Below are 17,277 nucleotides of genomic sequence, written 5' to 3'. Positions count from 1 at the left end.
CCATAATGTTGATTTCCTAGGGTGTGGATTCTATGGTGCCTAGGATACATTGGGTGACCACGAAGGCTGCCATTACTTTGAAGAGTGTTGCATTAAAGAATCCACAGAATGAAAAACCAAATGTTAATGAAGATACGAGGAGGATAATGAAAAATGCCTTATAGTCTAGTGTCGAACGATAACTTTACTTCTGTGGATGATGAGTTCCCATTCAAATGAAAATGGAAAAAATGGACGCAGGGAAAGCGCACTCGAGGATAATCACAGAGGAGCGAGAGAGTGTGCATAGTTGCTGAATGGTTATTCAATGTGCTATGCTCCCTGTGCTAGGTGTAATAGTACCATCACTGTTGCATGTCTTATTTTTGCAAGTTGCATCATGTTAGCGTAAGTTGGGGGCCTCAAGGAAACGTCCCCAAACCATGACATAACTATTAAATTGTATGAGGTCATTTGGACTTTGGTTGGTCTCTTATACGAAACTATCACTAGTCACAATGATTTATGCACTAGTACAAACTCAAAATTATTGTAAACATAAAAAAATATTGACAGGTTATTAGAAATATTTCCTTTCTTTTGAAATTTAAAAATTTAATCTAACTTTTGTAATTGACTTTGAGTGATTTTGATATTTGAGTGGTTTTGATATTTTAAATTTTTTTGGAAGTGTAATTTTTTTTAGACTTCGAGGAAGAAGAAGGGCTAGGAAGGGTTGAATTTTGAACGCTGTAGTAACCTTCCTTCTGCTGTTTCAGGGCAGACCCGGTACGTAATACAGTTGACATTGACCGTCATCTTAACTGTCTCGGATCCGGGGAGTACCACCGGGAGTGATTGAATCCTCTGCCGCCGAGCTTCCAGAGTTCAAATAATCACAGTTTTCTTTCTTTATTTATGCAATCAGTTTGAACGGAGAACGGTTCAGAATGAGCTTAACGTGGCAGAGAGTCGCAGGGATCACGTTACTTGCAGTCCTGATGCAATCTGTTGGCCTTTCTCTGTTCGTGATCGGCTTTTTTCCCGTCAAACCTGCTCTCAGAGGTGTAGGGTGGGTTAATTACCCAGCGGAGGCATGAAATTTAACAACCTCGGCCATGCATTTGATTAACTGTGCTTTTTGCCTTTGCAGTGGCGTGGAGAGCTACGAATCTGGCTGTAATTCGAACGAAGAAATGGAAAACATGCCGCCGGATCGGCTGCGTTCACTCTATGCCGTAAGTAGTCACCTTAAATATTGCACTCTAAGTTCTTGGGATTTGAACTTGCGACCGTAACTTTGTGATTAGAATGCCGGATTAGAAGTCCCAAAAGCTAAAAGGTCCAAAAGATTTATTTACATGATGAGGATAACAGGTTTCTGAAGCCGGCAATGCAAGCTTAATGTTGCTCTTTTTATTCTCTAAACAGGGTGTTCTCTTCCTTAAATGAAAGTAATTTCTTCCTTTAACAAATGCATTCTTTCAATCCGTGCACTGGGCGGTGGTTTAGCCTTAAACTGATTGGGAATTTACAGAATTAGTCCAATCTCTGTTCTCGGCGCATTCTTGTATAGACTTTCTCTGAGAATCTTCGAAATCACATTTTTAGGAGTTTTAATAACACTCCCGCCAAAATTTGGGTGGGAAAAGCACGTTCTTTCTATCGTGGCTTCAGGGTTATTATGTTACAATTCATTCTAATGGTCACTAGCCAAAATTATTGCTTAGTATACGTTAAGATATTCACCAAAAGGTAGATATCTCTGACTGTTGTTTCTCCTGGTTAGGGCTCTAATTAAGAGTTGTACTTGATAGAGCAAGCGGCAAGACAGTAGTGAGCGTGGTTTTTCTAATTAGGAGAGCTACCCAATAAAGTAAGCATTATATATATATATTGAGAAATGCAGGCCAACTTGAATTTAGGTGGAATGTAAACCTACATTTAAATGGACACGTTCACGGCTTTGCCACCCATCTTTCTCGGGGTTGGAGATGTGCATTCATAGCGATACATACACAAATGAATGAAGTGTTGTCTGATCTCTATGTGCTTGTACTTGTCATGAAACATTGGATTCTTAGTGAGTTTGATACAACTCTGATCATTAGAGTAAATCATTCTGGGATTCAATCCCTCATCAAATAAACTTGCAATCAACTTGTAAAGCCAAATTGCCTCACAACTCATTGTACTAGCTTCCATATGCTCTACCTCTGTTGAGCTAAGTGCCATGGAAGTCTGCTTCTTGCTGAACTAGGATATCACCACTTATCCCAAGTTAAAGCAACACCCTGAGGTGCTCTCCCTATTTGCTGCACTACCTACCCAATCTGATTTGTATACCCTTGCAACTTCACTTCACCATCTCCAAGATATCTTAGATCATATTCCATTATGCCCCTCAAATATTTGAGCACATGTTTTGCTGCTACTCAATGGTCCTACCTTGGCTCCACCATGAACTGACTCAAGGTGTTCACTACAAAACATATATCTGGTTCGGTGTTGACCAAATAAATTAAGGAACCTATCAATTGCCTATACAACATGGGATCCATTGATTCTGAATCTAAAGCTATCACCTTCTTCATATTGGTGATCATGGGTGTGGCCATAGATCTGCAGTCCACCATACAAAATATCTTTAGGATCTCAAGTGCATACTTACCCTACCCAAGGAATATCTCCCTTGGTTTTTGCCAAACCTGCAAATCCAAGAAGCATTGCATCAAGTCAATTCCTTCATCTCAAACTCAACTGCCATATTTGCTTTGCACCTTGCAATGAGCTTCTTTACACCTATAAGAAATGAGTCATCTACATACAACACTAAAATAAGTAGATCGGTGCCAACAAATATATAATATAATTTAGGATTTTCTTCACTTTTGAGGAAGCCCATACTTAGCAAATATCCATTGATCTTGGAATACCATGCTCTTGATGCTTGCTTGAGTCCATGTAAGACTTTCTTAAGCCTACACACATGGGTCTCCTTCTCATTTACCTCAAAACCCCAAGGCTACTCTGTATACTTATTCCTCAATAATTCAATTAAGGAAAGTTGTCTTCACATCCATTTGACATATCCTCCATCTCATAAATGAAGCTAAAGATATAATGTCGTTGTTCTTCTAAGTTCTCCACCATGGCAACCCACCATACTTGCTGGGTTGCTACCTCCTGAAAAATGGAAGGCTTGGAATGAATAATGCTACGTATCAGTGCTTTGTAAGTAGGAAACTTCTTCAGAGGCCTATTTTCCCTAAATATGTTAGACATACGCTTGAGCATCCTTCCATGTTTGTGTGAACCATCAAGGTCTCATAATAGAATTGGAAGGGGCTAATATCTCCCCCTCCTCACTTGAAGGTTGTCATCTTGAATTGCAAATTGTTGGTGTCTTTGGTGACCTTGGCTTAACCTTTGAAGCTTCCTTCTCCTCATCATCTATCATTTGAATGGGCTCATATGACTTCATGAATGCAAAGTATTCCTCAAACTTTACATCCCTGCTCACAGTTGAATTTTCATCTAGGGCAAAACTTAGAATAATTTTCATGTTTTTCACAACATCAAAACATTATTAGCATTATCTAATTACTTCTTCATACAATTATAAGGAAATTATTCATAAGCATGGAAGAACAGTAGAAAATCACAGTAGAGATATCAAAAAATCATGAGACACAAGACATAAATTAGGCACACAACTAGGGCAAAACCCGTAAGGGGAAAGCCCAAAAAAGTCTTTCCTTATGCGAGAGAGAGTTCCAAATTCATCAATACATCAGAAAATAATGATAGCAAGATAATAACCAAACTAGTAACCAAAATCATGATCAAGTGCCATTTCAAAATCCAAGTCCCTGAAATTTCGGCCCTCCCTAGAATTTTGTCCTCCTCTTGAATTTTTGGCCTTCTCCTAAAATTGCGGCCCCCCTATAATTTCGCTGGATCAAAGATGCATGAGACCAACTTGATGTGTCCAAATGATCCCCTTTATACAACCTTCATGTGGGGGTCAAATGGGAGCCTCTTAGGGGCCCAGTCGACCTAATAAATTTGGAGGCAAATTTAAAAAAAAAAATCAAGTTTCCATTTCCTTTTCAAGATGAAAATACCGACCATGACTACCATTCCAACACTCCCTCTTAGCCTGGGAGGTACTTTTCATTCTCTCTCCCAAGATCAATCTTCTTGATCAATCTTAGGTCTCATAGCCCACAACCCATGGAAGAGATCACAAATAAAAATCTCTCTTTGTCAGGATCAATCTCCCCAACCAATCATAGGTCTCACAACCCACAACCTAAGGGAGAGATCATCAGTCTCATCATAAGGAAAGATACATAGCATCCATCTCAAATCATCTCCCTGACCATGAGGTCTCACAACACACAACCTAAGGGAGGAACCAACAATACATCTCTCGAACCACAAGGTCTCATGACACACAACCTACAGGAGGAATCAACAATACATCTCCTGGACCACAAGGTCACACACAACCTACAAGAGGAATCAACAATACATCTCCCGGACCACAAGGTCTCACGACACACAACCTACAAGAGGAATCAACAATACATCTCTTGGACCACAATGTCTCATGACACAACCTACAAGAGGAATCAACAATACATCTCTCGGACCACAAGGTCTCATGACACAACCTACAGGAGGAATCAACAATACATCTTTCAGACCACAAGGTCTCATGACACAACCTACAGGAGGAACCAACAATACATCTCCCGGACCACAAGGTCTCATGGCACACAACCTACTGGAGGAATAAACGATACATCTCCCAGACCATAAGGTTTCACGGCACAAACTACATGAGATGGTCCATAATATGATGCTATGTAATGCTCCCTCTTCAAGGGGATTTTTAGTATTCTAGTTTCTTCTCATAAGCAATCAATTCAACATCAGAAATGTAGCCATGGTGGATCTCAAATATTTCAACAAACAATATTCAACTTGTTCATTCAACTTTCGTTGGGGCTTCTCTTAGAAACAAACATCAACAACTAATGGTAGACTTCAACAGTGGCTTCTCATAGAAGCAATCATTGGCAACCATAGTAGAGTCCAACAGACAATAAGTGGCTTCTCACAAAAGCAAATATCAATATCCATAGTCGAATCCAACCGATAATAAGTGGTTTCTCACAAAAGCGAATATCAGTATCCATAGTTGAATCGAGCAGAGAATAAGCATGCATCAACAACCATAGTAGAATCCAACAGACCATATTTGAGTCCAGCAGGTAATAATAGATTTCAACGGAAACAAAACATCATTAGATAGATCAACAAACCAATAAGAGAATCAACCAAGTCAATATCAGAGTCTTGCAACTTCTTCAAATCATTCATTGGGGAAATGTTGATGGACCTGCGGTCCATTGTGCCAAAGATATCACCAGGCTCATGCCTCAAAGGGCAACTCCCTCTTAGACAAAAATCCTCTACATAGTAGAAAAATCATGGGCTCATCTCTAGCATATGTAGATCAACATCAATCTTCAAAACTTCTAGCCACCTTCATGGAAATGTGCTTCAATCAGGATGATCTTGTTTGCTTCCTCTGAGTACAAAGCTCATCACTAATCTTCTAGTCACATTGTTCTTTCATCATATCCAATGATTGCCACACCTTGGCAGTCTTCACTATGTACATGCAATCCTCACTAGGAGGCTACGGGAGAACAAGAACGACCAAGCAAGCCAAGAGACTAATAATGAAATAATCAAGATAATACTTATCTTTTAAGAGTGTGACAACTCCCTCTTGATCTTAGCCTTCTTCCGATTCAATCTCATCACATCATTAAGGAGTCCATACCATCATCAAAGAGTTGACATCATTAAGGAGTCCACGTCATGAAGGAATCCACATCATCATTAAGGAGTTCTCATTATCAACAAAGAGTCCACAGAGTCATATCTTCATCATCATCATATCATCACGAAGTTCTTGTCATCATCAAGAAGTTGACCATATCATGATTCATCACCATATCATCATCAAGAAGTTGACCTTGTCCATATCACCAAAGAGTGCACATAAGTAGTACATATTATTCATATTATCAGGGAGTCCATATCATCATCAAGTAAAAATCATTATCATCAATATCATTAACGAGTCCACATCATCATCATCATCAAGGAGTCTCGTCCAATTCATCATCGATGAGTCCACATTATCATCATCAACATCATTAACGAGTCCACATTATCATTATCAACATCATCAATGAGTCCACATCATCATCATCATCAAAGAGTAAGCATCAAGGAGTTCAGATCACCATCAAGGAGTCCAATCACATCATCCATGTCATCAATGAGTCATACATCATTGTCAGCAAGGAGTACTTATCATCATCAACAAGGAATACACATCGTCAACATCATAGAGTACACATCATTTATCATTATGGAGTCCACATCAACATCCTCAAGGAGTCCATACCAGCATCAAAGAATTCACATCATCAAGGAGTCTGTAATCCACATCTTCAAGGAGTTTACATCAACATTAATAAAGAGTTCACATCCACATCATCAAGAAGTCTATGTCATTAACGAATCCACATCATTAACAAGTCCACATCATGAGTTCACATCATCAACAAACCTACATCGTCATCATTATCAATAAGCCCATATTATCAACAAGTCCATATCATTATCGTCAAGTTCATATCATCATCATGAAGTCCACATCATCATCATCAAGGAGTCTTTTGAAAACATGCCAGCTCCCTCTTAAACTTTAGTCCTACAAATCAAACTCATAAAGATGTTAGATCTTCTAAGATGTAAGGTTCCTCTTTTAAGCGGAAGCAATCAGGTCAAGGGTTTGATCTATAATCCCTAGGCTTTCTTTTCCAAACCCTGCCTAGGGTTTACAAACGCTAAGCAAGTCAATTCTTGAAGCTGGATAGGATTTTCAAATTCGTCAATACTCATTGTTATAATATTTCCATATCTGGAATTCTTTTTAAGAAAATCTACCACTCAAGTAACATCCTTAAGATCAGGACCCTTTAGTAAAATTATGATTTTGACTTGATATTCAGGACTAGTCTTAGACAATCTTACTTATGAATCATGGTTTCTTCACAATTTGAACCTTCAATAAATGAATGATACCCTTTAGATTCTTTAAGAGATCTTCCTTCAGATTTAGATATAACCATAGAAGGGCAACAGATCAATCTTTTAGGAGGGACCTTTTGCGATCAATCCTTTGTGTAAGGAACAAAACTTCTTAGATCAATCTTATATCTTTTTCTAAAATCTTCAGGATCATGAAACAATAGCATATGGAGTAATCTTGGCATCTTTGCAACTATTTCCAATGAACTCCTTTAGTTTAAGAAACTTTCTCATCATAAAGAATTGTCTTTGCTGTAAATTTCATCATAAAGACCAAATATTCATGCCAGCACTGACTTGGTTCAAACACCAATTCTATGCAACTGATTGCTGTAAAGAACAATACTCAAAAGGAGGATCATCAAACATATGTTAGTGCCTTTAAAAATATTTTACACAATCCGGATTTGCAATAATATAGAGAAGACAGGTGAGGGTGAATCAGTAGTGTTACGAAATTATACAACTCTTCACAATTCATAATCGTCAATCACATTGGAAAAAACAAATTCCTATGAATTCAAGTCCACAACAAATTGCTCTGCCCATGAATCTGAATCAACAACTTTGTTCTGCGTATTAGTTAAACGCTGCCACCAGATTAGTTTAGTTTCCTTGCTTATACGTTATTATTTTGATTATAGTTCTTTTATGAATAGAAGGGAGTTCATCAATTATCAATTAAAAAACAAGCTCAGTTCAAGCTTTAGAGACGCAAATCATAAAAATCACAGTAGTATCAGATTCCACAGGTATTCTTATCATGTTCCAACACTTGTTAGTTATATTCATTAAGCGTATGCCTTCAAGCTTTAGATGTTTTTCAAAGATTAAAAAGAAAATAGTAAGATTGGACTGGAAATTTCTTATCTCTGAGGAGTAATAATAGTCTCCCTTCATGAAAACATTTTTGGTATTACTGAGAAATGTTAGACAGAATCATGGTCTTGAAGGATCAAACCAGAACATAATAAGCTTGGGTCTCCCCTCCTTTGCTCTGACTATGGACTAGAACATCTCAATCTTCGGGCATCACCATATACTTATGCACAGAGAACAAGCAGGTCTCTTGTTATAAAACTAGGCCTCAAACATCATATTGGATCTAAGTTGCATGGAACGCCAAAACGGCGACGACCCGAAACGCGACCAAAACGTCGTATATCTATATATATATAAAATAAATTATAACACATTATTTTGCAAGACAAGAAGTAATGAGAAATATAAATGGCATTTTAGAAGGAAATCCAAATTTATATTAACTCCAACAGATGATTACATGATGCAAATATCCAAAATTAGCCTTTATAGATGAGGCTTTACATTCAAGACTCCAAAATCAGCCTTTATATGTGAGGCTATATGTGCTAAAACTGAAATAAAACATGAACTAAAGACAATCATGGCTACATTAACATATCATTACTAATAAAACTCCTCATCCTCATCAACAAAGATAGAACAAGATGCTTGTTCAGCAGAAGAGGCAACTCTACTAGTGCTTCCAGTTGCACTTGCATCACCACTGGCACAAATATCAAGAGCAGAAAGAGAGAGCTCTAAATTTGGGCATTCTGCATCCACATCCCATTCTTTATGAGGTCCACAATGTGTGAGAAATGAGTGAATGAAGTGTTTTTAAAAAAAAAGAAGAGGCTCATAGGGTTTCTAGAGAATTCAATTCTTCTCATCTTCTAGAGAATTCCATTTGTAATTTTTTTTTTACTAAATTTAGCTAACAGCCACATAAAAATTAGTTTATTAGTGTGTTTTGGTGTTAGATGGAGCCCATGCCCTCTTTCCACTCCTTGAGATGGCAAAAAGAGGCCCAAAAAAATTTCTATTTTTCTTTTTGGTCACTGAAACTTGGCCTGTTGCGGCCGAAACTCTGCTGAAACATCGTCGGCCATATCGTCCGACGTTTCAAGATCCCGAAATGACTTACGGTACGACCGGCGGCGTTTCAATCAAGTTTCGGCGTTTCGGGCCGTCTCGAGTACTGGTACGCCACTAACTCTGGCATTTCCTGCAACATAGTATTGGATACATGTCAAATGCAATAATACAATCGAGTTCATATATAACATGAATTTCACAGAAGAAAGAGAACTCAGATCACCGGACTTTCCACAGAGGCTCTGAATCCTATATTAGGATCACCGAACTTTCCGCAGATGCTCCAGATACTATATTAGGACTTGACATATTGCCAGGATTGGTAATAAAATTACCACAAATGGTTCAAATTACGTCTGTATGTCTGTATAATGATACAATACCTCTGGTCTGCAAGGATTCACAGAAAGATGGGTGCCTTAGCTTCACCAATTTTTCCACAAAAATTAGGTGATCCAAGGTTTGCAAGAAAATGGATGATTTCCATAGGATTGAAAGGAAGACTTCTTTAATGATCTTCCGTGTAGGCCTTCGCATAGAATTCTGTCAGAGAGGTAAAATTCCTTAGGAACTTTGCATATCAACCAAGAGACTATGCCTATTTCTATAGAGAATTCATGTTCTGTTAGTCCTAGAGGCAACTAGGCCTTAATATTACCAAGGGTCTTGACCTCGGATCATCGCCAAATAGCTTCAGATTATACCTCAGATCAATGGATCAATGCAGCAAAACTAGGTTGAATGATATAGAGCCCGGACTAGACCTCAGATCAATACCTTATAGCTCAGATCAGTGCAATAGACTCTGATCAAGCCTCAAAACTTCTGCAAACGAGGTGTTGCAATTTCAAAAGGATAATATAAGACGCTCACAAGAATGCTCACATGATAGAAAAATATTTGCATGAAATGAAACGTACCTCAAAGAATTTTTGGTCTTTTATCTCAACAGTCAATTACAGGACTAGACTTTAGATTTTGTCTACCTTACTGAATGCCCAGAGCTTGCAATAAATTCAGCCTGTCCTTCTCTTCAAACTGTTCTTTATGCCCCCTAGCTCTGAAACCATGTTGAATTCTCATGTAGGGCATCACTTAGAATATTTTTCATGCTTTTCACAACATCAAAACATTATTAGCATTATTTAATTACTTCTTCATACAATTATAAGATTTTTTTTTTTTTTTTTTTTGAATGCGACTAATTCTATTATCATACAAAACAGAGATACATATAGAATACAGTGGGCAAGGCTAAGAAGTTTTGCCTATCAGCTCTTTCCTTGCCCTGCTTCCAGCTCCAAAATTGAGCAGATTCAAAATTGGAATTTGTTGCTTGACCACTGAAGACACATTAACAAAACCCATAGTAGCTGAACAGACACCCGGGCCATGGACTGACCCGTACAAAGACAGACAGACATCTGGACTATTACAGCCGACACAAGAACAATTACATCCGACACCTGAACAATTACAGCCGACACATGGACAAAGATGTAGAAAACACTTGGCCGAGCCATACATTGAGAACCCAAAAAACCAGCAGAGGTTACCGGGGGCGAGTTCATTCGTCATCGGTGGTCTGGGGCGCCTCTTCAATTCGACACCCGAAATGGAGAGAGTCTTCGGAGTCAGAGAGCTGGATGACCGCGTCAGGGCTTCCTTCCGGCGCTGGCTTGCTTGGACCAGCCAACGTTGAAGGGCCGGCAGCATGGTCACAATTTGAAGCTGGGCGCGCCGTGTCAGATCCAAGCTCACGTCCAGGGGCCAACCAACTTGTTCCTACCCCAACCGGAAGGCACGCAATAGGGGATTCCTCTCTGCTAGAGCGATGCCCCTCCTGTAAAGGCTCTGCCTCTGTGTTCTGAGAAACATCCGGCTCAATCGTAATAGAAACAACCAGAGTAGAATTAGCTTGAGGGCAGGGGAGCCGATACCTGAGCGTTGGGATCTCCATCTGACCCTCCTCTGAACGTGGGCTTCTGCCATTAAAACCACCATCCTCCTCATTGCTGCCTTGGTACCTCTGAGGTATTGATGTTACTTCGATGGAGGAGGAGGGCGAATTGTAGTCTTGCTGCTGCGCGAGGGCCCTGCCTCTTGTTCCCCCACGTCTGCTGCCCATCCGCGGCCTCTCCCTTGGCATTTCTGAGTTTTCTAAATGCTGCCTTACCCAAGCACCCTGAGCTCCTTCCGCTATGAAGACCAGCACAATCCCAACACAGTTGCAAGGTGTGCTCTTTCCTGACCCGAAAACCAGCGAAATGCACCTCAAATCCTTACTCTCATTTCCGTCTGAGCGTAGCAGGGCCTCAACACATTGCTTGCCCATATTCCTCTGCACATCAAACACTCTCTCATTTAAACGCTCCATTGCCTCGATCTCCATCCTCCTCCCGCGAGCAGAGAAGACAGGCATTAATGCCTTCAGTTGTCTTAGTTCATGCGGATTAATATCCCGCTTAGCGTGGTACCTCTTGACCACGCGGGCCTGCCACCTGCCCACGTGATGGCTCACGCCATTACCATGTTGCAACCGCACCCGCATCCGAGACAATTATAAGAAAATTATTCATAATCATAAAAGAACAATAGAAAATCACAGTAGAGATATCAAGAAATCATGAGACACAAGACACGAAAATTAGGCACATAGCCAGCGCAAAACCCACAAGGGGAAAACCCAAAAAAGTCTTTCCTTATGCGAGAGAGAGTTCCAAATTCATCAACACATTAGAAAATAGTGATAGCAAGATAATGACCAAACTAATAACCGAAGTCATGATCAAGTGCCATGTTAAAATCCAAGTCCCTGAAATTTCGGCCCTCCCTAGAATTTCAGCCTCCTAAAAATCGTGGCCCTCCTGTAATTTCACTAGATAATAGATGCATGAGACCAATTTGATGTGTCCAAATGTGGAGAAATTATTTTCTTTATATAGCCTTCAAGTGGTGGTCGAATGGGTGCCTCTTAGGTGCCCAGCCTATCTAATAAATTTGGAGGCAAATTTAAAAAATTCAAATTTCCATTTCTTTTTCAAGATGAAAATACTGACCATGGCTACCATATTTTTTGACACTCACGAATGTCTTCCTTTGCTTTGGATTATAGTCCCTATATGCCTTTGAAGTCTCACAATAACCCACAAATAAACCCTTCCTGCTGGAGTGTTCCAACTTGGTCCTCTTTTCTATAGGTACATGGATATAGACTAGACAACCAAAGATGAGGAAATGTATTGTAGACCTAGGGTTGAAGCAACCCTATTTTCATGAATTATGGCCTTAACAACCTGTTGACCACTACCGGTCAACTCCCCATGCAGTACACCCCCTCTTTTCTTGGCAGAAAGGGGCAGCACTTGATCGACGTGTCCGTGCCATCCTGCAGTCATCAGCAGCTTGATCAAGTTAATTGTAAACCCAGTCTGCATGTATTAATTGTAAATAATCTTAGCAGATATGAGTCGTGTATGTGAATTGCCTAGGTGGACCTAACTTTCTAGTGGTAATCTACGTCCTGGAAGGTTTTTCGTCTCACTGATCCATGGATCGGCAGACTTTTCCTTCAAACCTGACCCCGAAGCCGGGATGGATTTTGTCATTGGAATTTTAGGAGAATCCTAGTGTGTTGATCTGCTAGATTATAGTTGTGTCGCAGAACTGGGTGATTTGTGAGGGTCTATGTTAAAGGGGTTTTCTCCCTTAAGATGTAAATTGTAAAAGTCATGATGTAATGTGTCCTGAGGGTCGAAAAATGTTTTAAATCCCCTCATGAGTCCTAAGTCCTAGGTCCTAGGTGATGTTTCCGAAGGCTTAGTTCGATGATCCATTTTAAAATAAATTAAGAAATTAAAAAATGAATAAAAATAATAAAATAAATAAAAATTAAAAAATGAAATAAATAAAAAAATAATAAAAAAATTAAAAAAATAGAGCAAAAACCCTAACTAATAAAATAATAATATTTTAAGTGAATAAATCGACGGATGAGATCAAGAGATGTCTTGATCCTCATCAACGATTGAGATCATTTCTACATGGATCACTCGAACTAGCCGTTGGGATCATTTCCTTTAAATAGGGTGCTAGGGGTCATTTTCAGTTCATGGGATCTGTGAATCTGATACTGAAGAAGCTCTCTTGTAAATCTGTTCCTGGTTAATAAAAGAAGACTTTGGGGTCCATATCTGGCTGGTGTTACTCTCTTGGAATGCTGTGAGATTGTTTAAATTTTCTGCATATGTTATTTTCAGCCGTTAATAATAGTTTTTTGTAGAGTATTGTGAGCACAGGTATCTTGCTCACTTGCTAGGGTTTGAGTGCTGTTAGGATTTCTGAAGTAATGGCAGGTATCTCCATTACTTTCTGAGATCTAGCAGCATTTTTGCCCTCTTTACTGATGGTTGTTTTGAGTTGTGCAGAAAATTTGTGGGCGTTCGGGGAAGTTCTCGGCTGAACCAGCCAACGCCCGCAAGCATTTTTTGCTGAGCCCAGTTGGATTTGATCCTGGGTCTATCATTCGGTTTATTTTTCTAAGTTTGCATGAGAGATTTTCTGAAGTTCTTCACAGTGACAATCTGAAATTTCTGTTCTTTAAAATGTTTTCCGTGCTTATTGCTAAATCTGGCTGTTAAAGGGGCCAAATTTGTACATTAATCAGTTGTCTTAGGGTTTCAAATTTTTCTGATCTAGGGTTTTGTATGTTTACTTTACACAGATTTTTCATTAGGGTTTTGTTTTCTTGTGTTTGCAGGTATAAGGTTTTGAGAAACTCTTCAGGGGTTTTCCGGAGCGGGAAAGATTGAGAATCTTGTGATCAAAGACAAACACGTTTACTCCACCAGCGTTAAGCAGCGTTGGGTATTTTATTCATGTGAAAAACGGCTGACGTGAGGGCATCGATTTATACTGATCGAATCCTTTGACTTTTTGAAATCGCATGAAATGTGGGCGTATCTCTCTCACTGTTCTGCCTTCAGAGATCAGCTGTCACACTCCCACTTCTATTCACCTCAGCGTGATCTTGTGTTAGCGTCGGCATAATTTCAGATGCATATTGCATAAAAGGAAAAAGAAAGAAGGAGACAACAAAAGCGCTCAGATTTCGCTCAAATTTTTCCATCGAAAGCAAAAGCAAAACCGATCGAAGCTTGCTGTCAAGACATAGTTGCTCAGCGTTTATCTGTCGTCAAAATCCTTTGCTGCGTTGTGCGTGGAGGTGGATCGAAATCGCCAGGGTTACGGTACGTCCTTTCTCCATGGGCTATGATCTTTCAACGCATTACTGTTACATTCGTAAACACTTCAGGTGAGCTTCTGCACTGTTTGATATTTGCCATTGTCGCTGCCTTCACGTGTGTTTGCAAGCTCAAATTGATTTTTTTTAAATCGCCGTCAGCTTCTCTCATTCACTCATCGATTTTTTCCTCATGGTTATGGTCCTGTCATCGCATTAAACATATTGCCTTACGCCATTCGATTTACGTGGTTTCTATTTGCGCATCTATTCCTTCGCTGAGTCAGGTTTATGGTTCAGTATATCAGCATATTGTGTCTGGCGTATTTCTTTAGGACGATTCGTTTTTACCCGTTCCCTCATTCGAAGCGTCCTCTGGTTTTGAGCCTGTCTTTTGATTACCGTGAGCATATCACATTACGCTCAGTGCATCGTATTTCAGTCTTTTCTGCCTCCGCTGTCTTCGTGTCTATCTTTCGGCGTGAATATGAGGGTATACGCAGTCGATTGTTTACATGGGTATTTATACAGCTATTCGATGCGTTCCTCAGGTGATTCTAGCGTAGTTTCGATTTAGGTTTTATGCGTTGATCCCTTTGCATATTTCGTTTTCCCTTTATAAAAAGAAAAATTCGATGCGTTTTGGTTTTTGTTATTTATCTCATGCTAATAGCGTAGGGTTTAGTTTCGGTTTTTTTTTTTGAATTTTATTATGGTTAGATTTTAATTGTATTGTAAAAAGGTCTGGGGCTATCATTTAATATTAAACTCATATAAAAAAAAAATGTCGTATTTTCATTTTAGGATTTAATTTTTTAGGTTTTATATTTTTATGTTAAAAGTTTTGTTTTAAGTTAGATTTCGATTTGTTCTTTTTTTTTTAAATTTAGAGTTTTACAAATTTAGATTTTTAAATTTTCATTTTTTATTTAAAAAATAAAAAATATAAAAATTTGGAAAATTTTCTTTTTTCGGATCCAGTTTCAGTTGTCTATCATGTTATATCTTTCATGCTGAATTTTCAAGTCGAGATGCGAAGTTGATATCTGGTTAATGGTTTATGATTCGTGGTGGTTTAAAGCATTCATCTTTTTAAATTTTCGGTTGCTGGATATCGTTTTGATCATTCTAAGAGCATTGTGATGACAAATGATTGCTGTTCACGGTTTATGTTTCTATGTCATCTAACAAGTAATCGTTCTAATAATAATCTCTTAAGGCACTGGTCTGCTAATTTAATCAAATCATTTTAGTGCTTATCTTAATCGTGTCTCGTGTCTCCCAACCAACTGGTCGACAGTTGGTCTCATCATCTCACAGGGACTACCCCCCTTAGCCGCGGGAGACAGGCTTAAACGGAGGGATCGGGGATCAGAGTGACAGCCCCCGGTCTGAGGGTTGTCGTGTCAATCCGCGCGACAACACAACCCATGATGGATTGATTCTTTTGCTATGTAACCCCATTCCATCGTGGGCTGTATGGAATTTTCAGCTCCCTTTTGATTCTCGCCTCCTTCTAGAAATCCTTGAGTTTGTTGTAGGTATGCTCAGTCTCATTATCCAATCTCAAAAGAGCAACAATTTATAACAGCAACAAAAGAGCCCTAACCAAAAAAGTCAACGCCGGTCAACAGGGCAGATTTGACCCTCAAAGATCCGGTCAACTTCAGTCAAATTCAGCCTCCAAACAACAAGATGAAACAACCCTCAAAACAACCGAAGTCTGCCTAGTCAAAGTCAGGTCAAACAGTCAACCTGCGGTTAGCCCTAACCACAGTCAACGCTGGTCAAACAATCAACTAATTGCCTTGATTTCCGTGCCTAGAAATGCGGCCTACCCAAACAGAAATTCCTCACACAAAACCGCAGTCAAAGATGGTCAACACATGGTCAATGCAGCCAAAACAACCTCCTGAAGTTTTCGGTCAAATTTGGTCAACACAGGGACAATAAGAAAACAATCTTTCCTTCGCACGTGTGGAGAGAGAGTGAAGCCCAGAAATCCGTACTCAATCATGTGAGGAGAGAGAGATGTGTGTATATGAAATGTGTCTAAATGAGGATGAGGCATCATGTATTTATAGTCAAACATTGAGGATGAATAGACGTGATTGTTGGGCTTCTGAGCCTACATGTGTTTGCTGGTCGACCTTGGCAATTTGCCCATAATCAAAATAAATTCATATCTTCATTTGTGCATGTCAGAATCGGATGATCTTTAGATCAATCCTACACCTCTCGGAGAGAGGAATCCAAGAAAAATATCAGCTGTCATAAATAAGATGACCCATGTGGAGTTTGGCCCTAGTTGCCAATTTTAACACTCCCTCTCAACTAGGGAGAACTCCATCTGCTAATCCATCTGCCAATCTGTACTATCTCTGCCATCAATGCACTGCTCTGCTCTGCTGAACTATGAAGAAGAAGAAGTGATCGAGAATGTATCATACCATTCTCTACTGACCCGAAGTCAGTCCCAATCAAAAGAGAGTGTCTCATACCACTCTTACTGACCCAAAGTTAGTTCCAATCAAAAGAGAGTGTCTCATACCACTCTTATTGACCCAAAGTCAGTTCCAATCAAAAGAGAGTATCTCATATCACTCTTACTAACCCGAAGTCAATTCCCATTGATCCCAGATCAATATTGGTCATCCTAGCATAGGGAGTAATGTAGTACACGATGTGTCCATCGGTAGTACTATGGTCCCTATCCTCATTTCCCTACTCATTGGCCAGATGAGAGGTACTTCCCATGAGTCCCAGACTGCATGGGTAGTGTTGGAATTTCTAAGTTTAATTCGTTAGAAATTCTTCCTGTACTATCTGGTTTATTTCTTCCTACTTGTTTAATTACTTAACAAGTTATTTACCATGTAAACACTGAAAATAAACACAAGTACAATATCAACATCTACAGATCATCAATTGAAAGAAAACAAGCACACAAGTGACACCGTTATTTTTGGACCAAT

At 39.3% G+C, this 17,277-nt stretch overlaps 1 protein-coding gene across 1 annotated transcript in view; it reads left to right on the top strand.

Annotated features, from left to right (window-relative positions):
* Positions 1 to 705: 705 nt before the first annotated feature.
* LOC149184180 (Alkaline-phosphatase-like family protein) overlaps positions 706 to 17,277 on the top strand; it is a 234,020-nt gene continuing 217,448 nt past the window's right edge. Inside the window, 2 exon segments of the mRNA XM_089417414.1 lie at positions 706 to 1,051; positions 1,133 to 1,217. Coding sequence (XP_089273540.1) covers positions 930 to 1,051; positions 1,133 to 1,217 — 207 coding nt within the window. The 5' untranslated portion in view covers positions 706 to 929.

Source organism: Pinus tabuliformis, chromosome 3_2 (genome assembly GCF_031772625.1).
Source record: "Pinus tabuliformis cultivar Carrire ecotype Pingquan chromosome 3_2, CPIR1, whole genome shotgun sequence".
Lineage (NCBI taxonomy): Eukaryota > Viridiplantae > Streptophyta > Pinopsida > Pinales > Pinaceae > Pinus > Pinus tabuliformis.
The sequence above is the reverse complement of the archived record's forward strand: the minus strand, read 5'-3'. Positions and strand labels throughout refer to the sequence as shown.